Source organism: Nannospalax galili, unplaced genomic scaffold (assembly GCF_000622305.1).
Source record: "Nannospalax galili isolate Female #2095 unplaced genomic scaffold, S.galili_v1.0 scaffold287, whole genome shotgun sequence".
Taxonomy (NCBI): domain Eukaryota; kingdom Metazoa; phylum Chordata; class Mammalia; order Rodentia; family Spalacidae; genus Nannospalax; species Nannospalax galili.
Window position 1 is genome coordinate 500,356 of NW_008357493.1, and position 26,155 is coordinate 526,510.

The window sequence follows — 26,155 nt, forward strand, 5'->3', positions numbered from 1 at the left end:
TTTATATGGAAGGCAAGATAACGAATAAAAGTTAAGAAAGGAGCTGAAATCAGTCAGAAATTCTACACTGCCTGTCACCAGATAAGTGAAAAGCAGCAGGGTTCCACATGGCTGAGTACACCCATAGAAGAAGCAAGATAGCAAAATATGAAAAGGTCAGTTCTCTGTTGTGATTAAGAAAATATATACTGGGGCTGGAGAGATGGCTCAGCAGCTAAGGGCACTGACTGCTCTTGCAGAGGACCCAGTCCCCACATGGCGGCTACGAGAACAGTCCTTAGCTCCAGTTCCAGGGGAATCCGAAGCCCTCTTCTGACCTCTGTGGCACTGCACGACACGGGCGCACTCACATACATGCAGGCAATACAATCATACACATAAAATAAAAATAATAAATAAAAAATATTTAAGAATATATTAATCTGTAACAATTCCTTATATGAGTGATAAAATGGAAAATTCTGAATGACCATGAAATTTATTCTAAATAATCATTTAAATTTATCATGAAATGAAGCTGTTTACATAGTCTGGTAGAAATACAACTTGGCATAATAAGCATTTTCAAGTACAATTTAATTTAACTGAGTTGAATGTGATCATATCCTACAGTCTAGCAGTTTTAGTCAAGGTATATGTTTTGAGATAAAGTAAAAAAAAAAACAAAACAAAACAAATAACCCTCTTGCCAGTGTGGCCTACAGTCTGAGATGAGAATGCTTGTGGAAGAGTAGTGTCCTAGGCAAAAGATCAAAAAAAAAAAAAAAGTGAATGAAAACTAGGGAGCTGTTATGCATGGAGCATAGAAACAATGTTACAGATATACCAGGAGCACTTTCAAAATGTCATAATGAATGAAAGGGAAAAGTAAGCTATTGGTTGAAAATTTGTATTGTTATGAGACATGCATTGGAACACAGTTCTCTTAGATTAGGGAGAAGAATCTACAGGGTTCTCTGTAGATTAAGGAGAAGAATAAGATCAAGAAGGGGGCACAGGGGTTTTTCCTAGTCTATTTGTATATACATATTTTTTCTGAATGAAAAACCCTGAAGCAAACAGGAAACAATTAACTTTTGAAAAAGCAGGGTGGTAAACATCAAATATTTTTTAAAATTTCTATATGTATTGAGTTTATGAAATCATTGATAATTAAGAATATGAAGTTAAATTTCCAGATTTTTCAAAGGCTAGAAAATTCAAGTAACAGAAATATATAGAAGAATTCAATAAAATAACCTCACATATTAAATGATCAAAGGATGCCTTTAGCATCTCAGGTGCTGACACCGAGCAGTCTGATCCTGCCCAAATCTCATCAGTGCATGACTAATTTAGTTTTACCACCTTTTTGCTTGAGTAATAATCCGTGCTAGAGACAGTATTAATTCTCTCAAGCTACAGGGGTTTTCAACTGCCCCCTTCTAAAAACCCCACCTAACTAGCACCTAAGGAAGATTATGATTCACCACCTCTAACCAGTCAGCTAAATGAATGTTTTAGTTACTTACTGCATTAAAGAATAATTTTAGTTCTCTTACCTGAAACTTTTCATACAGACTCAAGGTTTTGAATATGGGAATCATTCCATCTAGCTTCTCCTTGATTCACAAAAAGTCTTTGATATGTCAGCTAATGACTATAAATTTTAGGTGTAAACCTCATCTAGGATTGTGCCAAATACTCTGGAGGTTATCAGAAAACTAGTGCTAACAAAGATTAGAATAATCCTCTGTGAATGTACCACCACCAAGTACAGCTGGTTTATACAAACGGGTCTTAGGATCACCCTCTTTGTAACTTGGATGAGATAAAGTTGCAGAATTATATGTGTATATTTTGCAGGGAAACTCTGAATGGAAGAAATGCTGAGCATCACCATTTAATGAGGACCAATTTACTTTCAGCAAGGAGCAAGCAGGAACACACGTCTGGGGGTGGAGTGAAATTGCTACTTTAAGGAGTGACATGGGACAGACATAGAAGAACACTGGAGACAGAGACAAACTTGGGAGAAAAGACACCTCTGAATGGAGAGTTTTAGTTAATTTACTGTGAGGAACTCAACACAGAGTCCCTTTTCTCTTTCTCCTCTGGCTTTATTACTAAGAATGACAATGTCGTTAAATCTTAATACCAGGAACTGGAAAGAAGGCTTAGCTCTGCATTCAGGTAGGTCCAGGGGAAACCACAGTGTGGGAATGATAGTTGGAGGACAAGCAGAATTACTGCGCCAAAAAAAGCTGCCTGTGAGATGCCCAGCCCTAAGTGACATATCTACAATAGAACCTCTACACTTAAGCCTCAGGGAACATAGGGGAACAAAGGGAAGAGAGAATACTAATGCATCTCTCAACTCTCACCAGTAAAGTTTCCCTGTGCAACAGAGGATGATTAACACGGAAAGGCTACAACTGGCCAAAATGTAGAGAATAAGAGACTGCGGAGTGTGTGTCCCTGGATAGGACTCCTATATTAAACTTCTGTCATCCAGGGCTCAGAGACCATTGAGGAAGAGGAGGCAGAAAGACTGTAAGAGCCAGGGGTGATGGATGACCACAAGGAAAACAGAGTTTTCCAGGTTTCTGGGAACTTGCTCATGAACTTACAGTAATGGTGTCAGCATATACAAGACCCATTGCAAACTCAAACCAGACAAAACCCCAGAACTGGAGAAATAGCAAGAAGCCCTAACCTGAGCTTAGGAATTATTGGCAGCTGATCACTGCTGGGTGAGGGAGAATCGGTCTTCTTTAAGGGAGTGATGCTAGATAGGCTCAACAGGGTCGAGTGGATGAACTCACACCAAAGGACATCTGGGAACACAAATTTGACTAGATAGTCCTAACATATATGACAGAATGTATGAAATCCAGCGGGGGGCTATGGGGGTCCAGATAAAGGATTGGGGTCTACATATGATTAAGATGTATTCTGTGAAATGCACAAAAATTCACTAAAAGTATATATATATATATATATATTGAGGCACTTCTTAAGGAGAACAAGGGGGTAAATGCAGAGTGCTTATCCTTGAATAGGATGCCAGTATCAAACTTCTGCCTCCCAAGGTTCAGGGATCATTGCAAAAGAGGAGTGGAAGGGAAAAAAAGCTGGTCTTTGCTAGTACAACGTGATTTCTCAATTCTCTCCCATCGGTTTATGAACCTTCCTTCCTTCCTTCCTACCTTCCTTCCTTCCTTCCTTCTTTCCTTCATTCCTTCCTTCCTTCCTTCTTTCCTTACTTCCTTCCTTACTTACTCCATTCATACCTTCCTTCCTTCCACTCTCTCTCTCTCTCTCTTTCTCTCTCTCTCTCTCTTGACAAGGTCTCACCATGTAGCCTTGGCTGGCCTGGAACTCACTATATAGGTTGCCACTGCCTCCAGAGTGCTACAATTAAAGGTATGTACCATACATAACACTTGGCGCGAATTTCTTTTTTATTGAAGAATGAATATTACGTACATTGATAAAAGATTCTATCTCCTGTAGCTACAGTGAAATACCATTATTTTACTGATGACAGGAAAAAGTATTTTCAAGTATTTGTTTTAGTGGCTGTAAGTAAATTGCTTATTTATACTATAGTGTAAGAAGCAACCAATGAATCTTGGAAATAAAAGCATATATATATGCTGTTGCCTAAACTAAATACATTTCAATTATTCCTCTTTATACAATTTCACTTAGAAAACAAGAGTTTAATGAAAATTATACAATAGCTCATCTAAGTTTACTGAAACAAAATTAGGAGAAGTATTCAAAACTTGACAAAAAACAAACCACCAAAAAAAAAGCTGAAAGTATGCCCCAAGGATACTTCGTACAGATGTCAGCCGGGTTTTTGTACACATCTGTTTCCTGGGAAACAGATACGTGTCATGACCTTGAGTTGTAGTTTAGAACCCCTTCTTTTGTCTTGCATGATGTAGTTTTGTAAAAGAGTTTCTTTTAAGAGAAATTCTGTTAAAATCGCTCACCTCCTGTGCATAACACTGCACTGCATATGTGGATTCTCATTAAATGTATAGTCTAATGAATACACAAATATCCATATTCTATATAATTATATGTGCAATAATTGCATATCTCTTAGATAAAGATGAAAAATTAAAATTCTTCCAAAAGCTTAGTCTTCACTTTTTTCATATTAATTTACAGACAAGGATGTAAAGTTTTCTTTTCTGTATCTTAACTAATTCTAAATTTAGATTAATTCAAAGTAACAAAGCAGATCCCCAGTTTCACAACAGAAGCTAATCAACTTAATTTATTCTTAAAGTATGTTTTTTTAGACTGTAAATTGGCTCCTAATGAGTAAACTGATTTATTTTGGATTTTTCTAAATAATTTGTTCTACAATATGTAGAAACCTAAGAAGGAAATTGCTTCTTTAAAACCTCATGATCTTTTGTGATATAATTTAAAAAATAAGCTTTCAAAACTATTACGTAATGCTATTTCCTTAAATACAGCATCATTATAGTCCAAAAAAACTTCAATTGCTGTCATTATAGCTGCTTGGGGGATTAAATGAGATAATGAATTTCTTTCAAGCATTTAGCACACAATAGGCTCTCCAAAAAGTGGTAGCTACTATTGTCATTGATATTAATGTGCATGAATTTAAGATCAGAGAATGCTAGTTGTAAAGTTCTCTGCTTCTATAACTTATACAACATCCAATTTACTGCTCACTTTTATAAATAAAGTTTTATTGGAACTTATGTATCCTGAGGCCACATTCGCTTTTACACAAAGGTTAGTGCATCAAGAACCTGACAGAGGGCCTATGGCCTATAGATTCTAACATGTTTATTTGGTTCTTCAACAAAGTTTGGTGACTTCATAGCTGTAGAGGTCATAGATCTTAGAGAAAATTCCAAAGCTCTTATATCCCTAGACAAATGTAATTTCTTACTATGTGCAAAATATGAATCCTTAAACTTACAGACAAGTACCCTAGTCACCACCCATCAAAGAAGCTTCCCTTCCAACATACAGAGATTATTACAGAGTTCCACAACTCATCACACACAGAGATTATCTGCGAATTGCCCAAGCCTAAGTGGCACATCTACGATGCAGCCTTTACACCTAAGGCTCATAGAACATAGAACAAGGGATGAAGAGAGCACTAATGTGTCTTTCAATTCTCTTCAGTGAAGCTCCCTCATGCAACAGAAGGCTATAAAAGGTCACAAATGGCCAAAACATAGAGAATAAGAGTCCACAGAGTGTAGGTCCTTGGACAGAACTCCTATATTAAACTTCATCCACCCAGGACACAGGGACCATTGCGGAAGAGGGAGCAGAAAGATTGTAAGATTCAGGGAGGAGGTGCATGACCATATACAAATAGAGTCTACAAGCTTGTGGGACCTTGTGAATATGAATCCAGAACAATGGAGTCAGCATGCACAAGAACCATGCAAACACAAGCAGACAAAAACCCAGCACAGAACTGTGGAAATGGACAGCAAGCCCCAATCTTAGTTGAACAATTATTGACAGCTGATTACTGCTGGGTGAGGAAGAACTGATCTTCTTAAAGGGAAGGACTTTAGATTGGCTGAGCAGACCCCAGTGGATGAACTTACACTGAAGGACATTTGGGGACACTAACTTGACATGATAGGCCTTAACAGGAATGACAGAATCTATGAATTCCAATGGAGGGGCTATGGAAGAGTGCTAATGGAGAAGGGAGTATAAATATGATTAAGATGCTCTGTATGAAATACACAAAAACTCACTAAAAACTTCTTTTTTAAAAGCAGGTTGAGCACAGGCCAGAGGAGCAAGTCAATAAGCAAAGTTCTTCCATGGCCTGTGTTTCAGTGCCTACCTCTAGGCTCTTGCCCTGAGCTCCTCCTCTAGGTCCCTTCATGATAGATGGTAAGCTATAAGTCAAATAAACCCTTTCCTCTGGAAAAAAGGAAGGAAGGAAGGAAGGAAGGAAGGAAGGAAGGAAGGAAGGAAGGAAGGAAGAAAGGGAGGGAGGGAGGGAGGGAGGAAAGAAGGAAGGAAGGGAGGAAGGAAGAAAGTTGGTTTGGTGACTCTTAGCTTAAACTGAAGCCACCATTATACACTTTTTTTAAGAGGCAGTATTTTGTTAAAAATAAGTTTAGTTAAAATGATTTATCTATACTCACTTGAAATAAATTATTGTGACTCACATACAATTTGATTCAAAGAGAAATGACACTGTAATTTGAATAAAGTTCAAACATACTCTGAGAACCTCAGGCAAAGTCAATCCATCCAGTGAAACAAATTTTGAATGCTTAAGTAGTTCAAGAATAAAGTGACATGGCTTCTAGGTTGTTTAAGTGAACTAAATCCTATGACTTAGCTTATTTTTTTTATTTCCAAGATTTCAAAGAGTTGACGGTTTTGTTCATTTAGTTACTTCTTTGTCTCTTTATTGAGATGTAATTAACATGTAGAAAGCTGCATTTTTGTGATGTATTAACTTGCTGAATTTGGGGATGAACATATGCTTAGGGAACCATTGCCAATAATGGCACAGACATATCCATACCCTCCCTAAGGGAACTCTTCCCATCTTCATTGCTCTTGTTGCCCATCTTATGTGCTACAATAACACTTAACAGAAGATCTAGGCTCTTAGAATATTTTATCTATTCAATGCCATATGGTTAGTTACAGGCACTATACTGTATATATGGAATTTGCCTCACTCCTAGTTTATTTTTTTAAAAGCAAATCAATATTAGTGGTTTCGAAGGGGCAACAAGTAGAAGACATATACTAAATATATACCAGGTTCTACTGTGCCATCCTATCTCTGTTGTTGTTACTTTTAATATTATATATAAAACATAAAAATGAGATGGATCAATTGCCTCTAGATACCACCAGTGCACTTAAACAGTAATTAGGGAACTCTACAATAGAAATTATTTGATATTTTCTTGGAATTTCTTTCAGTATAGTGACAGATCATTAAAATGCATAAGCGCAGTAGTTAAGATTTAGATTTTTTTTGAGTGAAAATTTTAGGGAACGTTTCCTGAAGAAGTTCATTTCTTGTGTTGTCAGGGTAGATAGCCTCTTCATACTACACAGGATTGATGTAATAAGACCAAATACCCACTGAGGGGCGACCGTAGAAGCCATGTCTATGCAGTCTCTAACATCAGGACTTACACAGGAGCAGACACAGACTGTTCCTCCCAAAGAGACTGGCATGATCTCCACCTGTGCTCATCTCTGTCTTAATTCTCTGGAGTATTGCTTATCAGTCTTTTAACCTCTGCTGTATTTCTCCCATGTAATCCTTCCAAACTTGCCTGCCTTCCCATCTTCCTTGAAGAAGAGCCTTCCCCCAAGCTTGGTGATCTACTTCTATTTTAAACAATTTCCTCCACTTTCTCAAGTTCCATGTTCAAAATCTGCTTCAGGAATCTGTCGTGGCCTCCACTGATTCTCTCCCAAGTATATTGCAATAACACCCACCACACACAGTCCCTTACAGGAGAGGGTGCTTACACTTCCGTGTTCTTTTACTGCACAAACTGGATAAGAGATGTTTCATCCATCCTCCTGGAAGCTCTTTGATAGGCATTCCACCAGTTATCCGCCTCTGACAACATCTCCCTGCCCTGCATTCATCTCTGCAGCATCTAATCTTGAGCTTCGACTTTGCCCTAACCGCACTATCCTCTCTAACTGGCAGCACCTTGGCTTCAATACACAGCTGAAGACTTAGCCAATCCTCAGGTGACATCTTTTGTCACAACTTCATTATGAAGTTGAAGCTACCCATGTCGCAGAACACCCTAGATTTTGTATTTCATTATCCAAATCATGCTGCGATTGGAAACTCCTGGATCCCCATCTCTGACCGCAACCTTACTTGCTATCCCCCTTATTCTCTTATTTCACTCATACCTGTGCTTTGTCCCCACGGGGACACTGGGTCCTTCACTTTTCTTCCATTCCTTCTGTTTTTATTTCTTTCCTAGAGAACCACACGGTTTTCATTTCATCTCCTATGCTACTCACCTGTCCTGGTACACTTTCGTTGCTGTGATAAACACCATTACTACCAAAAGCAACTTGGAGAGAAATGGGTATATTTAGCTTATAGCTCACAGTCTACTCATTAAGGGAAGTCAAAGCAGGAACCTGGAAGAAGGAGCTGAAGCAGAGACTATGGAGGAATGCTGCTTACTGGCCTGTTTTCCCTGGCTTGCTTAGCCACCTTTCTTATATAGCTCAGGCTCACCTCCCCAGGGGTGACACTGCCTACAGAGCACTGGACCTTCCAACATCAGTTAGGAATTAAGAAAATGACTCACAGACACGCCCACAGGACAACCTTGTCTGGGAAATTCTTCAGTTGAAGTTCTTTATTCAAGTGACTCAAGTTAGTGTCAAGTTGAAAGAAACTAACACCCCTATCTCTTATTCCCTTGTCTGTCAGTTCTCCCACTCTGAATAAAACCCTGAATCAGGATCAGTTTGAGCCTTGCCTTTCTCCCTTCTTCTTCAAAGTCTAAGACAGCTATATCTCTCCAAGTTGATGTCACTAAAAATCCAGACTTAAGATTCAACTGAAATTGTTGCATCTATTTGTTATTATTATTAGTTTATTATATTTGGCTTTCTCTTTCCTTTTCTACTTAAGTTTCCCAATGTACCATCTCATCATTAGCCTGGATTTCCAATGACTTTCCACTTCCCCAGAAAGACAGAAATCAGTGGAACCCTGTTCCTGTCACTGGCATCTTATTTCTGTTTTGAAAATTTATCATGAAACATCACTATTGCTTTATGTTTTTTTGTTTCTGCTTCTTAAATTTTTTTGTATTATTTGTTTTTCTTATTTTGCATTTGTGTACATATGTGCCTGTGTATAAATGTCATATCCATGCCAGTGAAAATTTAGTATTAATAGCATTTTGTTACAGGGAACAAAGTTCCAGGAAAGGGGAATTTATGAGTAATTCCATAAGTTTCTTGACATCTACATAGATATTTATAGCCAGTATATACACAGAATCAATTCCTTTTCAGAAAAGTTTATGTGTGGGTGGACTTAATTTTTATTAACCCAACCCATTTTAATGTGTTAGGAGAATATTCTAGGTACCTAAGAGAACTCAAGAATATAACAGATTAATTTTTAAGTGAAAATGCTTTTGTAATAAACATAATTGAACTGTAATTTTCTGCTTTTTAAATTTATTTATATATGGGATTTCCTAAAGTGTAGCACAGTTGAATTTGTGCATCTTGTTTATATGATGAATGGGTTTCTATATGTCAATCTACTTTTCTGTATATACATAGCCATATAATTTGTGAAAGAAAGTTCTCATTAAAAACAAAAGCAAAAACAAACAAACAAAAAAAAACTACTGTACCTTGGACTGAATTTTCTGTAAGGCTCACCAACTAATTAGCACTCCAGAGATTTTGGAGAGTCTGGAATGCTGCAAGTCTGGAGCCTATTCACAGATTATCTGGGGATATCTTTAACCCCATAAACAGCCAAACATTGCCTACCTCTGCTTCTGAATTAACAGTCTTGTATTAACTTAGCAGACCACTGGGTCTCACCAATCAAAAAACTAAGAATGCCATCAGATAGCATCTGAGACCTATAGTAGAAACCCCCTCACTTTCCCATGACCTGCCTACCGAATATACCCACCAATGTATTTGAAAGGTGTCTTGATTTATGACTTTTCCTTGTTCTGTTACTATAAAAACATAATGTAACTGTTACCACACCAGAACATGGAATTTGGGGTAACCTGAATCTGTGTTCCTGGGCCATGGTCACTCATATTTGGCTCCAGAAAAAAACGATCTCTTATCCCCTTTGAGGTGTTATGATTTTGAGTCAATAAATTCCAATATAACTTTTTCACAATGATAAAAATGTCTTTGGAATTTATTAAAATATTTAAGAATTAGGTCTGGTGAGATGGCGCAGTGGGTAAAAGCATTTTCCACATATGTTTGACTTGAGTTCAATCCCCAGAACCCAAGGTAAAAGGAAAGAACTAACTTCTGAAAACTGTTGTCTGACTTCTATATATGTGCCTTAGAATGCATGCACCCGCATGTACACACATACACATCTTACATATACACAATGATTAAAAATAAATTAAAAAATTAAAAGTTAAGTATTAACAGCATCACTTAATATGCAGTAGTTGCTATTCTAAACTCTGATCAGGTATTTTGGATGCAAAGAATTAAGCACAAAACATAGCTACTACTGATTTGGTGTCTTCTTTTATATTTCCATTCTATTTTTAACTATTAGAAAAGATTTTTGTTTTTTTTTTCCTATATATGTGTGTCTGTGTCTGTGTGAGTGCCTACCCTGTGTGTGCAGGTGCTTTTAGGGGTCAGAAAAGAGTGTCAGATCCTCTGGAGATGTAGTTCTGGTAGTTGTGAGCCATTTGATGTGGATGTTGGGAATTGAGCTCAGGTCTTCTGGGAGAACAGTAAGTGCTCTTAACTGCTGAGCCATTTCTCTAATCCTAGTTCTATTTTAATTTTAATTGACACATAATCACTATAAAGATGTATGGGTATTGTCTCAGTTTCTTTTCTCTGCTGTGATAAAACACTGTGACCAAGGGAACTTATAAAAGGAAGCTCTAATTTGAGCTTATGGTTCCAGGGATATTAAAGTCCATCATGGTTGGGAGGGATGGTGGCAGGAGGTGGCCAGAGCAGGATTAGAAAGCAGAGGCTCACATTTTCAAGCAGAAACAGGAATCAGAGCAAGGCTTAAGAAATCTCTAAGCCTGCCTCCTAGGGACTTGCTTCCTCTAGCATGACCACACCTTCTATTAGCTCCCAAAACAGCATCACCAACCAGGGACAAAACATCCAAATATAATTGGAGTATGAGGGACATTCTCATTTAAACCACCACAGGTATCATGTAATGTTGTTATTCATGTACACATGTATAATGCTTAAATCAGTGCAATTAGTGTATCTGTCCTCTCAGCATTTGCCCTCTGTGTGAGTTGGCGTCCTTAGTCCAGGTTTTAACTCCTCAGTCTCCAGTGAAGTTATTATTGTACTAGCTTTCTGTTTCCGTCCAGCTTCCCCCTTGGGTTATTGAGCTGGCTTGCATATTTATAATCTTCTGAATTTGTGCTTGCTTATATCACTAGGAAACAGACTAATGCAACACCAGAAAGGGAGAGAAAATAAGTAGTGGGTAGGAAAACAGCAATATCTGGAGAAAGACCCAGGGAACAAAGGTTACCTTGGCAACGTGACATACCATGGGAATGATTGCTCAGGCTCATGGGGACAGGAAATGAAATGGAAAACACAGTGGCCAAAGGAATCACTTAAGAAGCAGACAGTGAGTCAGCTTAGGAAGCAGGCAAGTAATTAATGCACTAAATTAATTTTCACATTTGTAAAAAGCCCTTGACCACTGCTGTGCACTCCAGGAAGCTGCTTACCTCTGCAAGATAGAACTCGTCGTATTGCCTTCGGAAGTTTTCTCCTTTGTAGTAGTTGCTAGCTGCGACTATCACGTCCACAGTCACCATGCTCAGGATAAACATGTGGAAAACTGAGGATCGCATCATTTTCTGAAAAGGCAAAACCAATAACTTCTTTACGACAACTACTTCATGACTATGTGTAATGTGTGTGCTGAGATCTTGAGAGACATTTGATACACAGCTGTGAACAACAATCCTTCTAAGACGACACGATCGGTGTCCCTTTTACTGAATAGTGAGAACAAAAGAATCCATCTGTTCAAGCAACTGAAAGATGGCAATGGACACAGTTTCAGAGAACTTCAGGTAAAAATGGAGAACATTTAGCTGGGCGTGGTGGCTCATGCCTTTAGTACCAACACTCGGGAGGCAGAGGCAGGTGGATCTCTGTGAGTTCAAGGCCAGCCTGGTCTACATAGTGAATTCTAGGACAGCTGGGGCTACAGGGAGACCCTGTCTCAAAAAGACAAAAAAAAAAACAAAAAAATCTGCATGTGTCTTAAACATTGGTCAGGTGGGTCACTTTGACTTTGAATTCTAACCATATAGAAAAATGGCTTTCAAAAAGGTGATTCTGCAAAGCAAGCATCACTTTATCTGTATTCAAAAGAGAGAATGAAAACATTTTACAGATGGTTATAAAACTGAAAAAGGTGGGATAAAATGAAAATTTATGTTCTAGTTTGTTTCTCCATTGCTATGACAAAATACTCTGACCAGTATCAACTTGGGGAGGAAAGGGTTTATTTGGCTTACATTTCCCAGGTCATCAGGCAGCCCAAGGTAGGAACTCAAACCAGGAACCTGGAAGCAGGAACTGGAGCCCAGGCCATGGAGGAATGCTGCTCACTGGCTTGCTCCCCTGGCCACGGCTCAACCTGCTTTTCTGTATAACACAGGCCCACCTGCCCAGTGATGGTACCACCCACAGTGGGCTGGTCCTTCTCACATCACTCAACAATCAAGAAGATGCCCCAAAGACATGGTCATTGGCCAGTTCAATGGAGGCAATCCACTAATTAAGGCTCCCTCTACCCAGTTTGTCAAGATGGCAGATAAAACTATCCAGCACATTTGACCCCTTGTCAACTTGGTACACAAACACATTACTATTAAACCACAACTTTTTCATTTATTGTCCTCAAGATAAGATGTTAACAATATCACAAGGTAAGACAATACAACCTTAAAAGTCCCACAGTCCTTAAAAATCCAAACACTTAAAAGTTCATAGTCTCTTTTAAAAGTCTCTTAACCTGGGCTCCTATAAAATCCCAAACAAATACTATCTTATTTCAAAAGGTAGAATTGGGCATACCTAAGCAAACGTAAGTCCAACAAAGTAGCTCAAGGATGGCCATCTGGGTTTCATTCACAATCTTCTGGCCTCCAAAAGGATTTTGGCAGCACCACTTCTCTGGCTCTGCCATCCACAGCACACATAGCTCATCCCACAAGCTCCACTCCACATCTCTTCCTGCCCTTGGTGGTTGTCCCAAAGTACAACATCTCCAAAAAGCTGAGGTCTCTACTGAAACTGAGGCTGTACCTTCACCAGTGACCTCTTCTGGTCTCTCAGGGTGCAAAGCCTCAGATTCTATCCATTACCCCTCAATCCTGGGGTCTTCACTGAAACTGAGGCTTCACGTTCAGTAATGGCCTTTCCTGACCTCTCAGAGTGCCAAGCCTCAGCTGCTGTCTATGACCCCTTCATGCTTTCAACACCAGAACCATGTAGGAGACTCTTACACATTACCAAGCCCTGGTTCCAGCTTGAGATGGAGGCTCAGGCCCCCTCTGGACCACAGCTTCTGTGCTGACCCTAAGGAGATACTTCCCAGAAGATTTTAACACAGCGATGCTGGTTTCTTGTTACTTACAGCTAATTTTTCAGCCCCAGCTAACCAGCATCAATTGTCCCAGTAAAGCAAAGGTTTCACTTTGGTGGTTCTGATCTCTTAATCACAGCTGATTCTTCTGCCCCAGCTGACCAGAAACTACAGATTCTCAATTCAAAATATTCCATAAACAGCCCCCATAGTCTCTACTTCCCTTTTACGCATCAAAAGCTAGGCCTCCATCACCTACAACTCTTTCAGCATAATTGTTCCAAGCTCCACAACAATAAACTCTAAGCACTCAATGGCTTTTCTAGTTCAAAGTTCCAAATGCTTCCACAATCCTCCTAAAAACACCAAGGTCAGGTCTGTTACAGCAATGCCCCACAATCTTGGTACCAGTTTCTGTTCTAATTTGTTTCTCCATTGCTATGACAAAATACTCTGATCAGTATTAACTTGGGGAGGAAAGGGTTTATTTGGCTTACATCTCCCAGGTCACAATTCATCAGGGAGCCCAAGGTAAGAACTCAGAGAAAGAACCTGGAGGCTGGAGCTGGAGCACAGCCCATGGAGGAACACTGCTTACTGGCTTGCTCTTCTGGCTGCTGCTCAACCTGCTATCTTATATGACACAGGCCCACCTGCCCAGGGGTGGCACCACACATAATAGGTTGAGTCCTCCCACATCACTCAACAATCAAGAAGATGCCCCACAGAGATGGTCAAAGGCCAGTGCAATGGAGACAACTCACCAATTGAGGCTCCTTCTACCTAGGTGTGAAGTTGACCCTAAAGCTATCCAGAACAATTTATTTTTCACTTTTTGTTTTCAGAAATATTTGCTAAAAGTAGCATTGCAACTAATACAATATAATAATTATTAATTTTTTTATTGTTTTGGAATTGTTCTAGTACTTTATGCCCATCAACTGAATTAAAATTCATACTGGTGGGGCTGGAGAGGAGAGATGGCTCAGTGGTTAGGAGCACTGACTTCTCTTGCAGAGAACCTGGAATCTATTCCCAGCACCTACATGGTGACTAACAATCATCTGTAACTCCAGTTCCAGGGGAATCCAACATCCTCTTCTCACCTCCACAGGCATTGAACAACACGGATGCATTTACACACATTCAGGCAATACACTCATACACATAAAACAAAATAAATAATAAATAAAATATTTTTAAAAATTCACACTGGTCCTAGGATGTTATTCTAATTTCATAGATAAGGAAACTGAAGCTCTGAGAGGTTGATTTTCTTTACCATCACAAAGTATTAAAGCTGAATTCAAGATTTGGAATTAAATTTGGTTCAAGTTTACCGCCTGTATTGAAGTGGAGTTAACTGAGTATCTTTTAAAATGAACACCATTACTATAGCTGTCATGCATTGGATGTTTACTATAGTGCAAGTCATTTTATGCATACACTATTCACTGCATGTCTCTTAATCTCCATCACAGCACCACATGGTAGGACACATGACTTGTGTTGTACAGAGTTCAGAGAACTTATTTGCCTAAGATCACACAGCAAGAAAGCAGCAGAACCAAGCTCTGCGGTTAAATCTGTTTAGAGTCCATTCTATGATTTTTACCCTGTTGTGAGCTAAAGATCATCAAAGGGGAGAAAGCAGAGGATGAGGGCTCTGGACAACAGAAGAGCCAACTGCACAGGGCCAATGCCAACACGAATTTTCCTCCTCTTCCTCCTCCTTTGAATTCTAGAGAAGTTTATTATAGATTCATAGGTATGAACTTGAGAGAGGAGAGAGAGAGAGAGAGAGAGAGAGAGAGAGAGAGCATTTGAATGAAGCATGGAGATCAACCACATGGCAGACAAGCAAGTGCTTGGCAAAAAGTGGTGGAGGAAGTGGGACTTCAGAGAAAGGAAACCCAGGGCATCAGAAAGGTATGCTTAGACTCTGGCCAGCCTCCAAAAGAAAGAGAAGGGAAAAAAGGTCAGGACTCAGAAAGAGACTGCTACATATTCTCTTTTTTTTCCACATCTTTATGGACAAGTTACATGCCCTTGCCCTTTGTTCTGACCTGGAGATTCTTCAGTCTTAGCAACTAAAAATAACTTAGATAAAGCCCATGCAGAGATTGGGATATAGTGTAGCTGATTTGGAGATGCAGACCATCGCCTTACCCCACAATCCTCCATAATAGAATTAGCTTGGAGCCAAATTGTCTGGAGTTGAAACTGCCCATTTCCTGGTGCTGTGCCCTTGGGCAAGTTACTTAAACCTCTGTGCCTCAGTTTCTCCTCAGTGAAGCAGACACAAGAATACTTACTCCAAAGGGATGCTGCCAATTTTAAGTGAGTCAACATCTGTGAAGTTTTTAGATCACTGCTTATACACTACAGATGTTCTTATGAAGGTCTTCAGTCAAAATGAATGTCATTTGGTGGATCAGATACTTTTCCATCAGGAAGGAGAAATTAATTGCTCAAGGTCAAAGACCTAATCATACTGAGGACTTGATAGTTTAAAAGCAAGGACGATAAATCAAAGTGATAAAAACCTAAGAATCCCAGAGACTTCGGAGTCATGGGAAAAGCGGTTTTCCAATGAGGATTCATGCCACCTGGCTATTGACATATTTTTACATCTATCTCTTTTCGGCTTTATTTTATTGATAATACAAAATCAAATTCCAGAACTGTCAACCAATGTGCTTGTATGCCTATCCATTCATCTGCGGAACTACTGACCTTCATAATACAGATAAGCACATCAGTTGTCAGGTTTCTAGTCTCATTAGAATTTGTATTGTTATTTAGTCTTTCTTCGCATTATGAGAGTTAAATTCCATACCCATTATTCCCTTTCCATACTCTTTTCAACATAACTTTCTATTAAAAACACTTCAGCTGATTTCCATTTTATCTGCATGACAGAAAAGCCACAACTTTCTCTTTCTATTTTCCTTAGCTGTGGGTTTATGTCTTAAGTAAACTGTTATTACTGAAAAGCCCAAACAAAGCTTTTAGCCATGGCTGTCAAAAAACTTTTAAATTGGTTTTGTACCTGTCGCAGCTTTGCTTTGGTGCTGTCATTATAATTAGGCTGTTTTTTGTCTGAATGTCTACATATCTCTGTTGGTACAGAGTCATTAAAATAATCACTTACAATGGGTTTTGATACACTATAATCACCATTGCTTAGTTGGCTTTCTCTGAAGTAATAACTTTCAAACATTAAGAATGAAGGTGATAAATATGTAAAGCAGCTAAATTTAAATATTAAAATCAATAGCTCCAGCTTTAATACTAAAGCCTGCGATACTGGCCACTGATACTGAATTCAATCAACCAGTGTTTGAAACTGACCATCAGTTTCCATGATGCAAAATGGCTGTCAACTGTCATATTTAGAATCTCTCTTATGTCTATAGGATGTTCTACATCTATACCATCAGTGTTTATTTTCTTATAAAAATTAATGTAAAGGAAAATGTTGAGGTTGACTTGATATCACAAAATATTATTCCACAATTTTATGACTTAAATGTAGGAACTGTGTACCATCTATCTATAGAGATATGTACAACATATATATCTATGAACACACATATATATTCATCTATATGTATATTTCTTTTTATTTATGTAATATAAGACTTTTCATATATAAGCATTCAATTTTTAAAGTTCTCTTCTTTAAAGGCACGTTTTATTAAAGTTCTCCTTTTTAAAGTTATAATGTCACTTTTCATTCAAAATAAAAGTCACACACATTCTGAATAGGTTTTAGTTTTGCTTTGCTTCCAAATCCACTGATTGTATATATGGCAGTTAGATATGAAGATATCAAGATATGAAGAAGAGACCACAATAGAATCATCCCTGAAGGCAACAACATCTATGATAAATGCTTCAGGGACTTGCTCCTCAAAGTGTGGTGTCTGGACCAGTGGCATCCTTGGAGGTTATTAGAAATTCCAGAACCCAGGCCCCAACCCAGCCCCTCCGTATCTAATTCTGCAACAAAAAGGTTCATATCACATGTTCAAGTTGGAGAACTATTGCTATAGATGAAACCCCTTAAAATAAGAATAATCTATAATATTATTTGCCTCTTCTCATTTCATAATTCTAAAAGACTGCAATGACTAAATTAGAATATAACAAAGACTGACTGAATATTGTGGTATTATATTAACATACACTAACCTAAAAATGGATGGCAACTCCCTTCCATCAAACTGCAAGGCAGAGAACCAGCTATACAAAAGTGCGTGTTAGTGTGGGGGCTTCATTGCAGAGTTTTAATAAAGACAGAGTTGTGATGAAGTCTAGGAGCCAGAAAAGGCAAGAAGAAAGTCTTTCTCCTAGATTCCAAAAACAATGAAGTCTTGCTAATATCTCTATTTCTCCCCCCATCTGAAAACCAGTTTGGACTTCTGATTTGTAGAACACAACAAATTTGTGTTATTTTAAGTAACTAAGTTTGTGGGAATTTTAGTCACTGTAGGAAACCATACAGCCCTGTCAGTGATTCTGATGGACATCAGCTCAAATCATTATCTCCTAGGCAAATGACTGAGCACACTTTTTCCAGTGCTAGTGCTACAAAATTCTACTGACCTAAGGTTTCCATACTAGGTGACTTTCCAGAAAGGAACACTGTAAATAGTATTGCTTCAAATATAAAAACATTATATTAACTACAGCTTCCATCTTGTTTTGTGATCAGAAACGCCCTAGACAACTGGTGTGAAATAACTGTGAAAAGCCAGGAATGAGGCTACATTGCAACACCAGTTTGAGGGCTGGGGATATAGCTCAGTGGTAGAGTGTCTGCCTGCCATATATGAGGCCCTGGGTTCAATCTCAAGTACCACAAAAAATGAGAGAGACAAAATATTAGTTTTGAATCCCACTGTTAAAGGAAAGTTCTTAAGATTCTACAAAGTCTATGCCATAAGTGGACAGAAGTTTTTGTGCAATTAAAATCAACATTAACAAGATATATTATCAAGATAAGAAGCAATACATACTCCAAGGTTTGGTTTGTGCCAGGCTTCATTTCAAGCATACTGGACACAGTTGCAATGACATCATTTGATCCTCGACAAGTCTATGCGGTTGGTACTCAGGTTGTCTGATTTTTCACAGGAAGAAGCAGATTTCTCAGAAAGGATAATCAGTGTTCCAAGTGTATCAACTTAGAAAGCATTCTCAGATGTTTTTAGAACATCACAGGTGCTCTCCTGCCTTCACTTGAGCAGCCAGAAAGCCCTTGATCTGGCTCTTGATGCTAAATGGAATGAGAAATGTCTTCATCAAGAGTTTGTTAGGGAATAGAAGACAGAAGTTTGTGAGGTTATGAAATCAATACACAACTTATTCTATACAGAAGAATGGATGATCATCCTGGGATAACAGAATGTTAGCTTTGAAGACATGTGCCCAATTTGACCCCTATGTGGCAACATTTTCTCATCTAGGAAATGGATTCTATAACATCTATATCTGTAGATTGTAGCATGAATATATGTGAGACAAGGTAGTCTACTGTCTAGCCCACAGCAGACATCTTGGATACTACACTGGAAGACTCCTGAGGGATTTAAAAGTCTAGATACAATAAGTTGTTTATGGAGAAGGCAAGAGAGGTATCACATGATAAACTGATTCAAAGAAATAATAAATCTTGAGACAGACTACAAAAATTTACAGATTTTCAAAATGCCTAAAGTTATCTCTTTTTGGATAGTTTAATATGTAAATAGCTTGTGGGACTTATTTTAAATTTCTCAGATAATTTTGATACTGAAGATTCTGTAGGTGAGCATCCCACACACTATACTCAGGGAGAGGACACAGTGCATAAAATTATAATAATAAATAGCCCAGCTCAGGAGCTGAATCTCTCAATTGCTTCTTGAATGGATAAAATAATCCTACTCTGGCTAAAAACAATGTTCTCCTTACTGAATGTTGCATCATTTGGTTACTAAATTTTGAGTTTTAATTGGATTTCAAGTTTAGTAGATCTAGAGAACAACGCAATTATAAGGTAAAAATTTCAGAAACCATCTTGCATGATGAGCTATGAGCATAAGAATAAGAATATAATAATGCATAAGTGAAATTGCATGAAACTTAAATCTATTTACAAGTGGTGTGTCCTTGCTGAGAAGACATCTGTGTGCTCACTGCTTCTTTTCCTGATATCCAAAGTGATTCTGCCTAATTTGAAGAATTTTTGTTATAGAGACAATTCATTTAAAAAATATTTTATTATTTATTTTACTACACACACATATAAATATACATATGAGTGTATTGCTTGCATGCATGTAATTGCACCCATGTCATGCAATGCCCACAGAGATCAGAAGAAGGCACTGGAGCCACTGGAACTGGAGTTATAGATGGTTGTTCGTCACCATGTGGGTGCTGGGAACGGTACCTGGGTCTTCTGCAAGAGCAGCCAGTACTCTTAACCACTGAGCCATCTCTCCCACCTCCAGACAACATATTTCTATAAATACTGAAAACAGATCAGAGCATATCTTTCTAGACTGTATCTTTTTCAACTCTTTGTTCTTGGACAGCCTATGTAGAAGAGGATTCATGAAAACTCCTGTAAGAGCACTATGAGTTATGATACTCATAGAAATCCTGCCAGGTGCCTAATGTTAAGAATAGTTTGGTTTTTGGGGGGGAGGGGGACTCAAAGTTAAGTGAGGAAATCCTGACTATTTGGAGGTCAAACTGCAGGAAGAAGAGTTTCATAAGAGCCTTTTATGTCTTGCCTAGCATCAGCATAGTTTTTACTACTCTATAAGAGTAAGGCTAGTCTTTCAATTACAAATTGATACTCAAATTATTGTTATCAATAGACTTCCATCATCAGCTTCTGACCCTACAACACAAGTTAGATTTTATCAAGAAGAAATACATGCCTGGCAGTATGGAAAAGCTGCTAAGTTGGGTTCAATATTACATTAAGTTTGTGATTTTGAAGCTTCTTTTAGTTTATGTGAAAAAGTGTGGAGGTGGTGTCCAACTGAACCCATCTGTGAGTATCCACACTCTTGGCAGTATTGTATACAGCAACTCAAGATTCAGTCATATGCCTTGTTTTGGTTAGTGATATAATAACAGAAAGTGTGCAGAGGTGTGGGAAGGACTCACGTGCCAGGACTTACTCTTGCTATTCTAGGATCCCTGGGTTACAACATTGATACTCTGGTCTTGCCATAACATCCTCTTCACTCCACTGACCACAGCCCAGAGCAGAGATGTGAGCTGAAGAGTGGCTGACCATAGATTCCCAAGTGAGCTAAGTTGTTATCAACAGAGGTTGGCTTGTATTGGCAGGACTGTTCAACCAAGTCAGATTCACCAACAAAAATTAATATCCCCTTTACAAACCAGCATGACTTCAACAAATCAGCTTCTTTAGATAGTTAACCATCCATCTGTCCCTGCTCTTCTGACCCTCTGTGAGCTTTGGGGATTTGAAAACCAATGATCTAATTATAAAGGGAGACCATTTATTGATGTCATAAATGTCCTCAACTTCATTATTATAGGCTTGGCCATATGTGTATATAATCAATCCCATTTTCCTATTTAGAGGGCCACCATGACCCATAATACCACAGTACTCCCATTGATATGATGCCTTACCCAGTACTAGAGCCCACAAGAGCTACTTCTGAACACTGAGGGACTACCATAAAGATGGCAGTCACCTGCAGATATTAGTCAAAGTAAGGAACATTTATAACAGACTGTTTCCCATTATTCTACTCAATAAAAGCATCTATCCTGAACAGACTTATGCCATGGCATACTTTGCTTATGAAAGCTTCAATTTAGGACAGAATGCATTTTCCAGAGTACAGTGCTGTAATGGACATTCACAATTTGAACCATCTTACACAGTACTGCTTTATATCTCTGTTTCCTCACACTGTGGCCACACATTTATGGATTAGTGAGAAGTAAATGAAGATCTGTACTAAATTCTTCCAATTAGTTCAACTATAATTTAAGGATTAAGAACTCAATATCCCTACATGAGTTCATGATTGACATTTGAATAAAAATTAGGAACAAAAATGTAAGGCTCTTGACTTTTTGTTTTGTTTTGTTTTTTTTTTGAGACAGGGTCTCCCTGTAGCCCCAGCTGTCCTGGAACTCACTATGTAGACTAGGCTGGCCTTGAACTCACAGAGATCCGCCTGCCTCTGCCTCCCGAGTGCTGGGATTAAAGGTGTGTGCCACTACACCTGGCTAAGCTCTTGACTTTTAAGCAATGAACGGTTGACCTTGTTTACTTTGCTGGCCATGGATAATAATAAAGATCAAAGCATTACTTTTTTCCAAGGTATATTCCTCTCATGTTTTCTCTATCTAGAAACAGAGTCAGTGAAGAAATTAAAGCACACACTATAATACAGTCCCCCTCCAATTTCTCCTCTAAGCCAGTTATTTTATATTCCAATATTAGAAACCAAGCATGCCGTTATCAGTGTACGTGTCTGTGTATGAGTGTATGCTAATTAGCTGCATTTAGTCACTTCACAGTGTATCGGTGCTTCAAGGAATATGCGATACTTTTCATCTTTCAAATGAAATAGACAAACAAATGTATTTCAAAACAATGGAAAAAGAAACAGATGTCTAAGACCTGAGAAAAGAAAGTAAGCCTTAGAGGCTGTGAGCCATTAGACCATGGGGATTTAAGGAGCTGACTTTGTAGAAGTGAGAAAGACCTCGAAGCAGTGAGCAAGTCTGTGAGAGTGATAATGATAACGATAGTCCTTTCTCCAGACTCAGAGGTCAACCACCTCCCAAAGTCTGTACTGAGTATTTGATGAGCATCAATCCCAATACTTATAAACAGAGGGCTTAAATTACTCCTGTTTTTCAGATAAGGAAACAGAGGTTCAGAGAGATTAGCAAGTTTTCTTAAGTAGTCCATGGCCACCTTGTCTTAGTTGGCCCTCTCTGTTTTCTCATACTTGTTAAAAAATATAGGAGAGATTAGCTAATAAAATAAACTTAAATTCTCACAGGCTCCATCGATTCTTGAAATAATCCACCAGTTGTGAGAAGGTTCATTAAGAAGACAGACATTCTAAGATGTGCCTAAGATGTCATCCTATCACTTGAAACACATGCATCATACAGTTCACCTCCTCTCAATCTTCACCTTCTGTGGGAATTTTTTCAAAAAACATTAAAACATTACAGTAATAATCTTGCCACAATTTGACCTACTTGTGGGAAGAGACTGTTACCTCTGTTCCTTACAGAAGACGGCATGGCAGGGGACGCTACTGGAGAGAAATTGAGCAGATACACCCCACCTCCCATGTATACTTTCATTTTCTTGTCAGAGACTTTCTTTATGATAATAGATCACTGGGTACGAACGTGTTGGAAGGTGGCTCCAAGAATGCAGCCACATCTGTCAAATTGTCAAGGATGAAAACTCCTATCTGAGAGGTAGGGGAAAACGGCTTGTCACAGCAGCAGCTGAGAGAAGTGAGCTTCCCATTTAATCGAATTCTATGTATCACTCATGCATTAGAATGGCCCCTTCATGCAGATGTTGCTTACATAAATATAGCACTTAAATAATTACCGAACTGGTGGGTTTGATGCTAAATGAGTCAGTTACAACTTTTCATTTTTCTGAGACCCACACTTAAGGACACATTCTAGAAAGTTTCTAAATGGTTTCATAATACCACATGAAAGACTTGTCATACTGCCCAACAACAGTAGAGGTACAAAACATGCATCGGCGTGTTTAGCTTTCACACTTTGGATTTGTCTTCATAGTTTATGTTTTCATCTCTTCTTATTCATATATAAGTGATATATCATTTATAAATACACATAATTTCTGAAAATCACTTAGACTAATCAGCAGGTAGTGGGGAAGTGACATTACTAAGCAATCTACTGATTACTTATGAATTTACAGAAAATCAGAAGTGGCTATGGGTATATGAAAAGATGGTAAGCAGAAGGGTGGAAATTTACTATTATAAGATACCACTGTGTGCCATCAAGTGTAAAAGTCTGATAACAAGTGTGAACAAGGATGTGAAACACTGAGGACTCTAACAAGATGCTATTAGCGAGAAAATGTGGCACTGTCATCTGAGGACACAGGTGACATTTTCTCACGAAGCTGGAGGTGTTCATGCTCTTTCACTAGCACCTGCTTTTTCATAAATGCGTGCTACGATAATTCGCACATCAGTGTGAAAAGAGGCACAAAGAAACAGTCTCCTAGAATGCTTACAATAGACAAACAAGGGGAAAGCCCCTCCATGTCCATCAATTGAGGAATGAATGAAGTATAAACAGATGAGTGGCCATACATCTCTACAGAAGAAAAATATACTGTCCTGAAAATGAAGTGGTTAAAAATGTCAGGTAGACTGACTGAGATGAAGTGCCCAGCCCCTTTAACTACATGATCTTTACCACATTACTTTTGCTTCTTGAGTCTCTGCCTCCTCTGTGTCTATAAAATAGAGATTACCTCCATTTGGGGGCTGATTGTGAACATTAAATAATTCAATACGTATGAAACACTGTGCATCTGACACATAGTGATTGGTAAAAAAAGTGTTCCCTATTATGATTGCTGATGGTAGATGCATACTCTTCATATTTGTATTTCTAAATTACTTTATTAAATACATATTCATTTAAATGAAAGGAAACAGCTTTATTATATTCTGAAATGACATGGAAATTATGTGATGTTTCTATAAAGAAACTAAACTATCTTATACAAGATGACTTGAGATTAGGTCGAAAAATGGATAGCTTTACTTACCAGTAATTTAACTTCTTAAGTCCATTAAGACTAAAGTATTTGTTAGAGAAATTATGCCCAAATCACAACTACTGAGTCAGATTTTCACAACTCAGTGTGCCCAAAGAGTTATGATCTTTCTCCAGCAAACCCAGGATCCTGATGAGACTGGCTAAGTAGTAGCTCTTGCACACAGAGATAGGGGCAGGATCCCCAGATAAAATGAAAAAGGAAGCTTTCATATTATCTTGCATTTATGTTGTAGGGGAACAATATGGCCAAATCCTTTGTATCATGGGTTCTGAATTTGTGGATTCAATGAATCATGCTACGCCACCTCCAGTGGAGCCTGCGTGAGGAACTCTCCGGGGGTCGAGGCTGAGAAAACGTCAAAGGAAGAATGCTTCCTGGAGAATAGCTGTGTTAAAAAAGCATGCTGTGTCCTTGGCTGTACTTTGCTTGCTATTATCATTATGACTGTCACTCTTGATCAAAACCTTGATGTTGAGAATAAGGTCCTAGGAACTCAGTTTCCTCAGATGACCTTGTCTCCTGATGCACCTTTACTGCTTAAAGCTATAATAGAAGCTGCTAGAAATAATCAGTGATGGATAGAATAGAACAGGCAGAGCTAATGTTAGAAAGTCCTAAAGATGATGTATTTCCTACAGGACAGGCAATTCAGGGAAAAGACTCTAATTCTGGTATTAGGAGAAAAAGAAAGTTACCACCAACTGTTTAGGAAGGAGGTAGGTGGGAGAAAAAAGGATTTCTTGGTATTCATTAAAATTCATGGACAGACTTGCCAGACCTGGGCCACCTTGGTGCCTGTTTAGTAAGGAACAAAAGGAGAGCATATAGAGACATTTGAAGAGTCTGTTTATTTCTTGGATAGAAAAATGGGGAAGGATTTCATGAGAACTACAGGATTAGATATTACTTGGAGTTTCGGACAGTATAATGGACAGGGAAAAACAAGAAGCGGATATAAAGCAACAGTATTGTGAATGACCTGAAATCCAAATAGAAATACTAATGATTACAGAGCTAATATTGAAAACACATATTGGTTTGAGGTCATCTCACTGTGTAACTTTAAATGTCTCTAATGTGAACTCACCAAGATGAAAAACAGGAAACTTTCTGTTTAACATTAGCTGATGCTTGTTAAGAATAATAGCATACTTTGGCAATGTATTTTGATCGACCTGTGTTTCGCTTTTGTTTCTGAAATCAGAACTCTTAGAAAATGGTTAACCGCAGAACAATGGCTTATTGATGTAATCATGTAACTTTGCAGTTCTTAATTTGAGCCCTGCAGCTGCAAAAATACACTCAGACCTTCACCAAACTCCTGTGTGTTGGTCTGTTTGTCATTCGCCGAATCCTTGTCGACCCTCTCAGGGACCCTGTTACCATTGGACTGAACTGCTCCGGTCTGGGCTGGTCCGTTGCAGAATCACACACAGAAAGTAATTTCAGCTCCACTGAACATTCACATAGCCCCAACCTCTTGTTATTATTCTACAAACAACACAGTACAGCAACTATTTTCATAACTTGATTAGATATTATAAATCACATAAAGATTATTTCATTATTTGACAGGACATGCATAGGTTATATTTGCAAATACAACTCCATCTGTGGATTAGAACATTCACAGATTTGAAGATGCTTGAGGGCCTGTCCTGGAACTAATCCCTGTTGATTCTGAAAGATGACTGCATTTTTTAAAAATTATTTATTTAATAACCATATAATTAGAAGAAGCATTTCATTACAACAGCATTGACATAGTCAATATATGTATATATATAGGTAAATAGTTGAATTAATACAGTTATACAATATTGTACTCTGTCTAAATCCTGTTTGCATATGTGTCTTTAATGTCTATGTATCTGATTATTACTAGTCACAGTCGGTTACACGTGGATCCTTAGTACCTGAGTATGGATATAAAGTCATCAGGT

General features: G+C 38.3%; 1 protein-coding gene across 1 annotated transcript in view; it reads right to left on the reverse strand.

Moving 5' to 3' along the window:
• The window catches only part of Nalcn (sodium leak channel, non-selective), a gene marked incomplete in the record, with an annotated part of 412,798 nt that overhangs the window by 233,998 nt on the left and 152,645 nt on the right, over window positions 1-26,155 (reverse strand). Inside the window, 1 exon segment of the mRNA XM_017794878.1 lies at window positions 11,481-11,612. Within this exon segment, the coding sequence (XP_017650367.1) occupies window positions 11,481-11,612 (132 nt within the window).